The sequence below is a fragment of the Lissotriton helveticus genome, chromosome 3_1 (genome assembly GCF_964261635.1).
Source record: "Lissotriton helveticus chromosome 3_1, aLisHel1.1, whole genome shotgun sequence".
Classification (NCBI taxonomy): Eukaryota; Metazoa; Chordata; class Amphibia; order Caudata; family Salamandridae; genus Lissotriton; species Lissotriton helveticus.
Genome location: NC_136061.1, coordinates 1,988,035,002 through 1,988,047,738, shown reverse-complemented (window position 1 = coordinate 1,988,047,738; position 12,737 = coordinate 1,988,035,002). Strand labels below are relative to the sequence as shown.

General features: G+C 44.1%; 1 protein-coding gene across 4 annotated transcripts in view; it reads right to left on the bottom strand.

The window, feature by feature from the left end:
* Positions 1 to 12,737, bottom strand: part of IGF1R (insulin like growth factor 1 receptor) — a 1,553,571-nt gene that overhangs the window by 483,524 nt on the left and 1,057,310 nt on the right. For all 4 annotated transcript variants that reach the window (XR_013608878.1, XM_078683133.1, XM_078683132.1 and 1 more), the window contains 2 exons: positions 9,423 to 9,528; positions 8,677 to 8,747 (listed from right to left, as the gene is read on the bottom strand). Coding sequence is in view for 3 of the 4 variants with exons in the window: in XM_078683133.1 (XP_078539259.1) it covers positions 8,677 to 8,747; positions 9,423 to 9,528 (177 nt within the window). In the remaining variant the exon portion in view is untranslated. The remainder of the gene's footprint in view (positions 1 to 8,676; positions 8,748 to 9,422; positions 9,529 to 12,737) is intronic.

Genomic DNA, 12,737 nt, shown 5'->3' with positions numbered 1-12,737 from the left:
TATGATATTTGTCGTGCACTCCAGGTTTTTAATATTTGTATAAATTTATTGAAATATTATTTTGAAATAGAAGTGTTTAAACGAAAATGCATAAAGATTAAAACAAACGGAATTTATTTTCACTCAAACATATTGTTTCAATCGTATGTTCATTCAACTGATGCTTATTTTGAAAAATTAGTGGCATTTGCAACTGTTTTGTTCTTTATCCAAGTGTGGCAAGCAATGCCCGTGGGAGCCCAGACCCAGTGGTTTTGTGTTCACTGTTTATATTGGGTCAAGATGTTAGTGAACTCCAATCGGAGTAGGGGGCGGTAGTTTCTCCTCCAGGCCCGCTCCGCTCTGCGTACCGTTAATTTGATGGTCTTAAGGTCCTCATTAAACCACAGATTTGCATCCTTCTCCCGCTTTGAAGTGACCCGCTTCAGAGAAGCGATAGAATCGCAGCCTGAGGTGAGCCACTGATCGATGGACGTGATCTGGGCGAGAGTGGACAGGCCTTGTAGGGGGGATAGGAAGCGGTGAGTAGGGTAGATAGATAGTCGGGGTCTACTCGCCCCCAAGCCCGAACCCAGACATTTTTAGGAAGTGGGGGCTTAACCGGGGAGTGGGTGGGGAGGGTAAATGAGATCAGGTGATGGTCCGACCACGTACAGGGTGAGATGGATATGGACTTTACAGGGCAATTCAAGGAACAGATCTGGTCTAAGGTATGTCCTTTGACATGGGTAGGGGAATGAATATGGGAAGTGAAATTAAGAGATTGGAGGGTTTCAGAAAATTGCTTTGAGGAAGGACATTCTGCGAGGTCAGAGGGCCAGAAATTGAAGTCACCCAAGAGCAGGATGGAAGAATTATTAATCGTAATCGTAGCTAAAACTTCCAGAAAGCTAGGGAGAAACAATAAGGGCGATTGGGGAGGGCGATAAATGAGTACACAGGTGAGAGGAGGGGTAGTAGAGGTGGTACGGATGGCCAGGTACTCCGTGGTGGCAATATCCGGCAAAGAGAGAATTTGGAAAGGGGCGTCGGCTCGAGCGATGACCGCTACGCCTCCCCCAGCCCTACCATTGGGGCGATCTAAGCGTAAAGCATAGTATGGGGCTGGTAAGGTGGCTAAAAGAACGGGGAGGGAGTCATCGCAAAACCAGGTTTCTGTAAGAAACAGGATATCTGGTGAGTGGAGGTCCAGTAGCACCGACAGTTCATGCGAGTGGGCTACAGCGGACCGGGTGTTCAGATAATAAGCCGAAAGGGTTTTAGTGAGTCCAGGATTGACAGCACCCCCGGAGGAGGAGTTAGGGGGAATGTGATGAGGGAAAGGAATGGCGTGAGCAGGAGACAGACCGAGGAAGGTGATACGGGAACATGTGGTGGCAGCTAGAGGCCATGAGCCCTGGAGACTAAGCAGTTTCGCCGGGGAATAGATGATAGTTTGGGCAGAACGGCGTGCCCCTCGCCCCGGCCGGCCGCGGACGGGCGCAGACGGGCTTGACTTATGCGCGACTTCGGTCGTCATTTATGTCTGGTTGCCGTGAACCACTAGACCGCTGACCTGCACGGTGGGGAGGCAGGGCGGAAGTGGTGCAGGACCAGGCAGGAAGTGTCGCTCATGGGCTGACCCTCCGCTCAAACGGCACACAGCCGGGGCGGAACGGGGTCGAGAGCGAAAATAATCAAGGTGAGTTTCCAATAATCTAACTCAAAAATGCAGGCACGATACTTGTAGTCAGCATAGAACCATTTTTTAAAAAACACACAGAGAGCGCAGGTAAGTAACTTGTTTTCTTGCCCCAGTATTGGAACTTTCATAGATTCCCATGCTTTGTATCCGAGTAGCTAGCAGTAAGTCACAAGTGCACATTTTGCTACAAGCGTATTACATCTCAGCATAATTGTCTTCATATGACCATATATACCTTGTAACAATACATCAGAAAAAATGATGCGATACAAAATGTGCAATCATAGGAAGGAGGGATAGAAGGGAAAGCTCACCTCTCATTGGAAAAGATTCCTCAGGACTGCTTGTCCTACTGACGCTTCGCTCCTTATGAAAGAGTCCAGGCAGTAATGCTTTGTGAATGTATGGGCACTGCTCCATGTGGCCGCCCTACAAATGTCTTTTATAGGGACTCCAGCGAAGAGAGCTGCTGAAGATAAAACTGATCTTGTGGAGTGAGCTCGTACATGTCCCTCCAGCGGCTCCCTGCTGCTTTGTGGCAATAATGAATTGCACTTGAAATCCAGCGTGAGATTCCTTGTTTTGAGAGAGGAAGTCCTTTTCAAGGTGCACTAAAAGCCACAAAAAGTTGAGATGATTTTCTAAAATCCGTTGTGTGTTCAAGATAAAATTTGAGACATCTCTGGACATTCAAGGAGTGTAGAGACCATTCTGCTGGGGATGTAGGCCGAGGCAAGAAAGACTTTAGAACCACTGGTTCGTTCAAATGGAAATCCAAAGGGACCTTTGGAATACATTTTGGATTTGTCCTTAAAAACACAGTGTCTTTTTTGAACTGTAGAAAGGGTTCTAGAATGGAGAGAGCTAGCAACTCTCCTACTCTCCTAGCTGAAATGAGGTCTAAAGGGAGAGCTAATTTCCAAGACAAAAATTTTAAGTCCACCCTGTGGATTGGCTTGAATGGAGGTCTCATGAGATGAGCCAGAACCAGATTGAGATTCCAAGCCGGAGGTGGTGGCTGCACTGGAGGAAAAACCCTGAAAAGACCTTTCAGGAATTGCTTGATAATTCTAGCCGACCAGAGAGAAGGACCCGAAGCTGATCTTCTGAATCTTGAAATAGCCGCCAGATGTACTTTGATGGGAGAATGAGAAAGGCCTGATTTAGCCAGCGATAGAATGTAAGGCAGTATCTGATGAGGTGCTGAAGAAAATGGATGGATGGATGTGTTCCCGATGACACCACAGGCAGAAGCGCTTCCATTTATCACAATAGGTTTTATTTGTACTTGGTGCGCGAGCTTGAGTTAATATCTCCCTACATTCCTGAGGGATATCTAAGCTGAGGAATTCTCTGTGCTCAGGAGCCAGGCCTTCAAATGGAGAGAGCTCGGATCTGGATGTACCACCTGTCCCTGGGACATTGTTAATAGAGATGGAATGGGACATAGGTGAAATGGATGGTCCTGAGAAAGCAGGAGAGTTCTGAGAACCAGAATTGGCAAAGCCATGCTGGTGCTATTAAGATCATCCTGCAAGTTTCCATCTTTATTTTCCTGAGAAGCCGTGGGATTAGGGGAATTGGAGGAAAGGCGTAAACAAATACGCCTAACCAAGACATCGAAAGAGCATTCCCCAGTGACCCTCGATGGCGATCCCTGCTTGCATAGAGTCGGAATTTCCTGTTTTCTGGAGTCGCAAACAGGTCTATTGTTGGAGTTCCCCAACGTTGAAACACTTCCTCCAGAATGTCTTGATTCAATTTCCACTTTTGACAGGCCGATCTCAGACGACTCAAGGTGTCTGCTTTTGTGTTGAGAGTGCCTGGTAGATGCTCTGCTGAAAGAACGACGTTGTGGAGAATCGCACATTCCCATATCTCCTGGGCCTCTTTCGAGAGCAGATGAGACCTCGTACCTCCCCGCTTGTTTATGTAATGCATGGCCGTTGTGTTGTCCATCCTGACCAGCACGGTTGCGCCTTGAACCTTCGGCATGAAAGCCTGCAAGGCTAGGCGAATCGCTCTGAGTTCCAAGAGATTATATGAAGAAAACACTCATCTGGGTTCCAGTGACTGCTCACCTGGAGGTCCTATAAGACAACACCACAACCTTTGAGGCGTCTGTGGTTAGAATCAGAGGGGATGGAGCCACCCTGAAAGAGAGACCTCTTGAGATATTTTCCTTGATAGCCCACCAACCTGCAGCTTTTTTTATGAGAGGAGTGACCTTTATCTTGTCCTCGAAAGAACCTTCCACCTGGCACCATTGCATGTCTAGCTGTTCTTGAAAGGGACGCATTTGTAGTCTGCAATGCGGAATTAATGGTATGCAAGATGAGATCGATCCTAGAAAAACTTGTATAGACGAATTGACAGGGATCGTCTCTTTTGTAAATGGTTGGCAGAGAAGATTAGCTTTTTCTGTCTTTCCTCCAAAGGAAAAGCCTTGCAGCTTCTTGTATCCGGAATGGAGCCCAGGAACTTGACCTTTCTGGATGGAAGAAAGACTGATTTGTCCATGGTGAGATGCAGACCCAGGTGATTGAAAAGTTGGATGCAACTTTCGACTGCCTTTGTTGTTGCTTGAGAAGATGGAGCTTTTATCAACCAATCGTCTAGGTAAGGGAAAACTTCTAGCGATTGTTTCCTATGGGATGTTGCTACCAGGGGCAATACCTTTGTGAATATCCACGGCGCGGATCTGAGCCCGAACGGCAGTACTTTGAATTGAAAGTGGCTCTTGGCTACTGTGAAACGTAAATATTTTCTGTGAGCTGGGTGGATCGGAACATGGAAATATGCGTCCTGGAGATCCAGAGTCGCCATGTAATCACCTGGATTTAGAAGACGCAAGACGTCTTGAAGAGAGACCATTCGAAAAGAGAGTTTTATGAGATAGGTGTTGAGCTCCCTCAGATTTAAGATTAGGCGCCACTTTTCCTCCATCTTGTGAATGAGGAAAAATCTGGAATAGGAGTAGCGTTGTTGATAACATCCCCTATATGTAAAGAAACGTTTTCTTCTTGCACCCCGGAAAGGTACTTTTCGATGTTGAAGTGTGCCCAGAGATCTTGCCGTTTCGGTATCTTTTAATGTCCTGTAAAGCATCATCTACATGCTTGCCAAACAGCATATCTCCATCGAAGGGCAGATCCAGAATCTTATCCTGCACTCCGGGCGAAACCAGGTACATCTCAGCCAACCTTGACGCCTCAGGACTGCTGAACCTGCTAAGGCGTGAAAAGACGTTGTAGCAATGTCCATTGCACAATCTATAATTTCAGATGAAGATCGTTCATCCTCTTCCAGGATTTTTCTCGCTTCCAATTTGGCACTCTCTGGAAGCTGATCAATGAAAGGAGAGAGATCGCACCACATTTGGCGATCATATCGTCCCAAAATTGCTAGTGCGTTCGAGGCCCTAACAAGGAGGCTAGACATAGAGAAAAACTCCTTGCCTACATTGTCCAGGCGCCTGCCCTCTCTGTCTGGCGGTGCAGTCAGGGGTGCCGTCAGGTTTCTTGATTTTCATTGGGCCGCCTGAGAAATAACCGAGTCCGGTTTAGGTTGACCAATAACACAGGCAGGACTGTCCTCCGGAGCCTTAAATTTTTTCTCCAGCCGCAGTAGAACCGGAGTTACAGTAGCTGGAGACTGCATCACCTTCTTGCCCTCATTCCATGCTCTACTATGGGTATGGAACGGATAGATTTCTTGTAGGGCTCTTTAAAATCATAGAGGAAACACTGATTGTAACACAGGAACAGGAAGGCCAAATCCTTTAGATGCTCTTTCCATAAGATTATGGAAACCCCCTATGTCTGCTGGAGGCGAATCCACAGTGTCCGGAGAAGGTGAAGCCGGATCTGGGATAACATAATCGTCCCATTATGTGTCAGGATTTTGGATATGTTCCACATTCTGGTCCTCATCTGATGAATCATTATCAGAAGGCACTGTAACCACATCATGCCCTTCTATCAAAGGCTGTTCTCCCTACCTTTGAGAAGTTGATGCCACAGAAGTAGAAGGAGGTTGCTGAGGTGGTGGCGGGGGAGGTTGCATGGTTTCGGAGGTTTGAGAAGGGAACCTCTTCTTGTAATCCAACAACATCAGCTGTAGGTCATTTATTAGTGAAGACGGCATGGCCACCATACCTTGTCCTGATGGTTCCTGAGGTGTATCACGAGGAGTGAATTGAGTTTCTGGATGATGTTGACCCAGGTAATAATCATTCGAATCAGAATCCTGGCTGGTACTTCACCAGAAGTTGAGAAGGACTATAAGCATCTCCATATGGACTTTCATCCTCGTCAGAATATTCCTCATCCAGAAGAAGAGGTGGAGGTAATGGTGTTACCCTGTGGGGTGATGTCATTTCTGGTGTAATTAGTCTTTTTCTAAAAGAAAATTTTACTTTTTGGATCGTCGACGAGGGAATCCTCATCGCCGGAGAAAGAACTGTCGTCGATGGTGCAGTGGCCGTCGACGGTGGGCTGATCGTCGACGGTACCGTCGACGAGGTCGACATCAGAATCATCGTCGCCGTAGTCATCGACATCGTCGTCTTTGTCGACACCATAGTCGGCATCAACACCGTCAACGTAGAGTTTGTCAGTCTCATCGATGAACCAGAGGTAGGATGTCGTCGGCGAAGCTCTCGATGACGGGCCCGAAATTGAAACCAATTGGGTTTTTTACATCGTTGTCGACGTACCTGAGGAGATTGTCGTCGACGGATGGATTTTCTTCTCTCCTTTCCCCTCCTGAGGTGTACTTGAATGTTCCTTAAAGATCTTTTGTTTTTCCGATGGTGAAGAGGTAACAGAAAAGCCTTGGCTTGCCTTTTTTCCAGATGACACCTCTGGAAGAAGTCCCTCTTTCTCCTTTGAATAGTGAGGAGATTTTTTGGGACTATGGCTTTTAGACCTTTCAGAGGTCTTTTGAGAGGCCTTAGCAGGAGGTTCGGCAGATGTAGAAGGGGACGACCTACCCCTTTTTGTAGACCTCCTCGAAGATGTTGCTGAAGAGGAATCTTCACTATCACTAGAAAGAACCTCCTTTTGAGACTTCATCTTTAGTAGCCAAGTCAGAAGTCTTCCTTCCCGGTCTCTCAGTCTTGGTTGAGAAGGTCCTGCAGATCTTGCACTCAGTGGCCTTGTGATCTGGGTATAAGCAATAAATGCAATCTTTATGCGTATCTTCGACATATAGCCTCTTCTTTGAGCAAGTAGCACGGGCTTTGAATAAAGCTTTCTTTTCTGACATCCTGAAGAGAAATAGGTGTAGAAATCCAAAGTTGAAGAGAAAACCGAGCAGAGCTCAGTTGAGACTCCCCTAGCACAACGTGCGGTAGAAAATCTGAGGCTCTGAGGCTCTCTTAGGAGGGTTCTATGGGGTGAGGCTAATCTGATTGGTTGTTGCAAAGTTTTGGTCTTTTTTACAAAAAGAGGTAGATATGCTACAAAATGAGATGAGGCCTAGGCCTTACTTTCTATTTTTTACATACTGCTATGGTATTTTCTATTTACCGAGGCTCCCAGGCTGACGACGGGGAATGATACAAAGCATGGGAATCTATGAAAGTTCCAATACAGGGGCCAAGTGTAAAAACTCAGTCCTGTACAGTGTGTTTAGTTTTCATGCTAAAACTTGCTGAGTCTCGGTCTTCAGTGTTAATTCCCACCTGTCTTCGAAGCTGTAACAAACAGGTCCAAAACAATAGCGAAAAAATAATCTAATCTGTGTGCCTGTGCATTGGGGATTTCAGAGGACTTGAAGAAGAGAAATATGTCACATGCTTAAAACCATAACTTAAAGGACATCCAAGAAAAGCAACTGGTAATAGCATGAGCCCAGAGCTAGATGGTTCTTTTCCATGAATATTTTAACAGTGGCATGGTCTTCTTTTGCAAACGTGGGCAAGCGGAACAAAAAACTGTTGAGTTGTTTTGCAAGTCCAAACATGAGCAATGAAACTCATATTTAAAGTACATCTAAAAGGCACGGTCACTTATACCCAAACATACTTCGTACGGTCCAGAAACTAAATAAGCAATCAATGGGGTCAAATGAGGTGCTTCAAGAGATTCTGAAGGTTGGGGCAATGTTCAGATAAACCCTCCTACAGATCCAACAAAAACTCAAAACACCACCAAATGCCTCTAAATATGATTAGTTACTGCTGCCATGTGAGCTAAGCTTGTGTCTTTCAAATCAATACGGTATAACAACACAATAAAATGTACACAAAATCAGATGGTCAATTTGGGCTGAATGCACCAAGATTGGTTTGAGGATATGATGATTGTACATTGCAATAGAATGGCATTTTATCTCGTTTGCACAGATCTAGATGGAAACTGGTGAGCAAACATGACCCAAGAAAAAAGACATTCAGTGATAATGAACTATCAAAATCTATTATAAAACGAGTAGTTAGGAAAAGAAAAAAAACGTCCTTTTTTGCAGTTTAGGTTCACTATGGGAAATGAGAGCTCCAGTACGGTTCTGTACTGACTTGTGTGCAAAAATAGCCAATCTATGGCAATCTCAGTTTTAGAAAAATATATACTCAACCAGAATTACTGTACCTGCAATACACTGCCCATTTGTAATTTCCTCGTGAATTTATAGCGTATTTGTTCTGTATCTGGGTCAAGTTCACTAAGCTTTACATCACCAAATGTTCTGGAAAGGGTGCACCATCTGGATATACATTCTGTTCTTCATATTACTTCTCATGTTTTTACTTGTTGTGTAGTAACTGATGAATCACAGGAACCAGTTCAACAGAACTACGTTTAATGCAAATTGTTAGTGATGAGAGCATCTGAATAGGAGGATCATAGAGTACACATACAATGGTTATGCATTCAATGGAAAGCAAGACATAATACAATATAGGATGTAACTCAAAGAGGGCTTTAGGTCACCCTGGGCACATGTAAGGTAGTTGTGCACAGGAAGGCACTGCTTTGCTACATACTCACTTTCAGCAGCACTGAAGTATTCCGGGTTCACCGAGGCATACAGCACTCCATTTCCAAGTCTGTCACTGTTTCTGGTAATTGGGACAGAATATGAACAATCAGTGAGAGGATAAAATCATTTATTACACAATCGAAAGTACAGACAAAAAAAACACAGTCTGCCCTTTCACTCATTCTGCCACTCCTTAATTGATGCATTGTGTCATTGCGCCTTATCCCAAGGGTTCATAGAAGTTGGAAAGTTGTACAGGCTTTGAAGCATCTTTTTTCTTGACTGTCCTGCAACACACTGCCAGATATATAGACGGTCAAGTACCCACCTCCCATCTTCTCCGATCCCACCTGTGCGGATGAACAGTACGAGCATGAAGCATCAGATTGCTTCTTTGGCCCTGGCAAACGAATCAGTCCTGAGCTGCTGTAAGAGCTCTCCCTCCAAATGTTTTTGCAGCCACCCCAAACTTCAAGGAAATTCGTGGACTCTTGTCTTCACAACTAGCAGGGAGAGCAAAATGACCGAGTAACTGCGTGCGAGAGACGCAATCCGATAGGTCTCTCTGAAGGACTTTATTTATTAACTTCTGCACGTTTGATGTATCACTAACATACCTCCTACATAAATAAGAAGCCAGTGCAGAACTGTCTTCTGAAACATCTATGCACATAATCCCAAACTAATATTAATAGTGGCATAATGTAGCAAAAAGGAAATGGTTCGGGGTGACCACTGCAGATATTATTCTTACCGCTTCTTGTTTAAGTAACACACGGTTAAAATGGCTGCTAACAGCAGTAGCAGGGCCAGCAGCGGTACCATTATCGCCGTGTACAGGTACTTTCCATAGTCCGGTGCTGAAGACAAAAAAGAGAAGAGGCTTTCAGTGGCATACCCACTTTCCCTCCACACAATAACAAATGCAGGAGTTAATAACGGTTAAACAAGCCCCGAAGAATACATCACTGAAAATCACCAGGGCCAGATTATGTACAACTCGGGAGGCAGTATGTTGAGGATGCAGAGGTCGTCAGTGCATTCTTAATAGACGTTGTGGTGATGAACAACTTACCTCTAAGCCTTTCCTTACTCCGCAGTGCTTCACTACAGAGCAAAGAAGAGCCCTGTGGAAATACTGTGGTCAATGCTGCATATGGTTGTACAGACAAATGGCTCAGTACCTCATTTCAAAGTCATCCTAGAGGGATATATGTAGGCCGAAAACAGCTTTTCCTCAACACCAGCTTGATATGTTGTGTAATACACCTTTAACTATTTTCATTCTACATTCTCTGGATCATAGTGTACAGTGTTCTTACATATGTGTTCTAATTTACTTCAGTTGATGCTGCCTGGTTACCTGTCAGGCTGTGTACCTGCTCTCTTTTGGATTAAACATATTTGAACCTAACTTGGAGTGTTTATCTTCGATAGAACAAGTGGCGACGATCGGGATCTTTTACACCTCCAGACCGCAATTCTTTTTTTTTTTAAACTGGTTTGTATGTATTAATGAGCAGAGACAACGTTAGGAAGTGTTTTGACGGCGCTTTGGGGATAATTGACAAAGACGAAGAGCTATTTAAAGGTGAGCACTATCTGGATGCAAATTTTGGCGGATTTTATTTGTCTGGCACAGAAATCCTATGGGCAAATACCGTGACGCTCGAGATTTTGGAGCTCTCACCGTTGTCTTTTGAATCGGACGCTGGACGCGAGACTGTCTTCAGAGCTGTGTGCTCGTGACCGCTCTCCTCGCTCGCAAGTCTGTCCCTGAAGATTCCCAGCGTTTCTTCCTACGTCAGACGTTCTACGTGGACGTGGCGCGTCACATGATGCGCGGCAGCCATTTTGAATTGGGCAGGCCTACTCGAGCTTCGTGAAACAACACGAAGGATTTTTACCCAATTCTGACACTTATAAGACCAGTTTTAAAAAGCGGTTTAAGGTACTGTTTATGCACTTTCATTGAACTATTGTTACTGGAACTACTCCTGGACATTTTCCTGATTTTGGCATTTTTCTGGATTTGAATCCTACTGGTGGTGAAGATAGGACAGTGTAGAAAGGACCATTCTATTTTTTTTTCTTTGTGTTTTATCACCTTAACAATACACTTTCTCTCTGAACAATTCCACCACAAGTATTGTTATTTGAAGCATCGTCACATACCTTTATTTCAACATGAGTCAACAAACCTTTTCTCTGAGTAACCCTCAAGATTTCTGGTCTGAGGGTTTCTGAACCAGATTTGAAATGGATGGAATGGAAAGATTATTTTTTAAATTATATCGAAACTGTGGACTCTGATGGTAAAATGTCAGCCGAACAAAAGAAGTGTATTCTTTTACATTCTTTGGGCCCGTAAGGTCTTAAATGTTCTAACCAGATGAACAAACCAATTGTTGGTGGTGGGGACAGTAATGTTTTCACTATTGCTTTGTCTAATTTAGATAAGTATTTTTCCCCCAAGGTCTGTATCGGCATTACGCGATACAAATTCTTTCAAAGGAAGCAATCTAAAAATGAAACTGTTGATGACTATGTTGGTGAATTGAAAAAAATGGGGAATGATTGTGCTTTTGGTGGGTTACTGGAAGATTTGATTCGTGATCAGGTCGTCATGTATGCAAATAATACTGCCATTCAGGAACGTCTATGGATGAATGGCGACGCTTGTTTAGATGACATCTTAGCCTTAGTTCGTAAAGCTGAGACTTCAAGCAGGTGTGCAAGTGCTTTGAAATCAGATAACACAAACAAAGATGTAATTGCTAAAGTTAGTTCAAGTTTAAAAAAAACAGTAGTTTTAAACAAAAGAATGAAACATGGGCAAAGCCTAAAATTAGCAGTGAGCCTCCAAAATGTTCGGAGTATTTGGCTTTTGCTAAGTTGTGTCTGGCCAAGAAGAGTAAATGTGGTGCTTGTGGTTTGTATGGTCATTATACCAAAGCATGTAGAAGGAGGACCAGGACAGTTAAATGTATTCAAGAGGACAGTTTCTGACGACAACGCCTCTAGTGGTGATGATCAAGCCTCTGAGTGTGCGGTAGCCTTAAAGAAGAAACTTCTTGTCAACATTTGTGATGTATGTTTATTGGTTGACAATAAGCCTGAATGTTGGATGCACGTAGGTGGTGTGCGTGTAAGAGTATATGCGGACTCAGGTTCGCTCTATACGATTGTCAAAGAGGATGTTTGGCTTAACACTTTTGTTCACAGAGTTGGTTCAAAATTATCTCCTCCTGATATTGACCCGGAGGGTTATAATGGTGGGAAGATTGATATTATTGGTTTTCGTTGGTTGAGATTCGAGTTTAAGAATCGCAAACCTTATGGCAAGTTGAATGTTTCTAAAAAAGGACCATCGGTATGGGGATGGAAAGATCAAGGGGAATTGCAAATAATTCTTCATCCCAATTCGTTGGAAAAGGTTCTGGTGATGGATGAAGGGACCAAGACTGGTGAGGAACTCTTAAGTTAGTTCCCTTCTGTGTTTCAGAAGAAAATTGGCAAGTTAAAGGATTTTGAGCATAGGATAATCTTAAAGGATGATACGGTGCCAAAAATCCATAAGGTCAGAAGTGTGCCAATCGCTTTAAGAAAGGATGTTGTGTCTGAGCTTGATAGATTGGTCTCCTCCGACATAATTGAGCCAATTGAGGCATCTGCTTGGGTGTCTCCCTTGGTTGTGGTGAAACGTGCCAACGGGAAATTGAGATTGAGTGTGGATTCGCCCCATTTGAATGATAATATAGTGGTGGATCAATTCCCTTTGCCAAAAATAAATGAGATGCTAGCTTTGCTTGATGGAGCTAGGTGGTTCACCACAATTGACTTATCTGCCACATACCACCAGATTCCATTGTTTAAAGACAGTAAGCAGTACACTGCTTTTATAACTCTGCAAGGTTGTTCTCAATTTAAAAGAATGCCTTTCGGCTTGGCATCTGCTGCGGCTGTTTTTCAGCGCTTAATGCACAGGTTATTCTCCACTGTCAAAAACACAAAAAAAATTCAGGACGATATTCTCATTTTTGGGAAAGACAAGGCGGAGCATGATAAA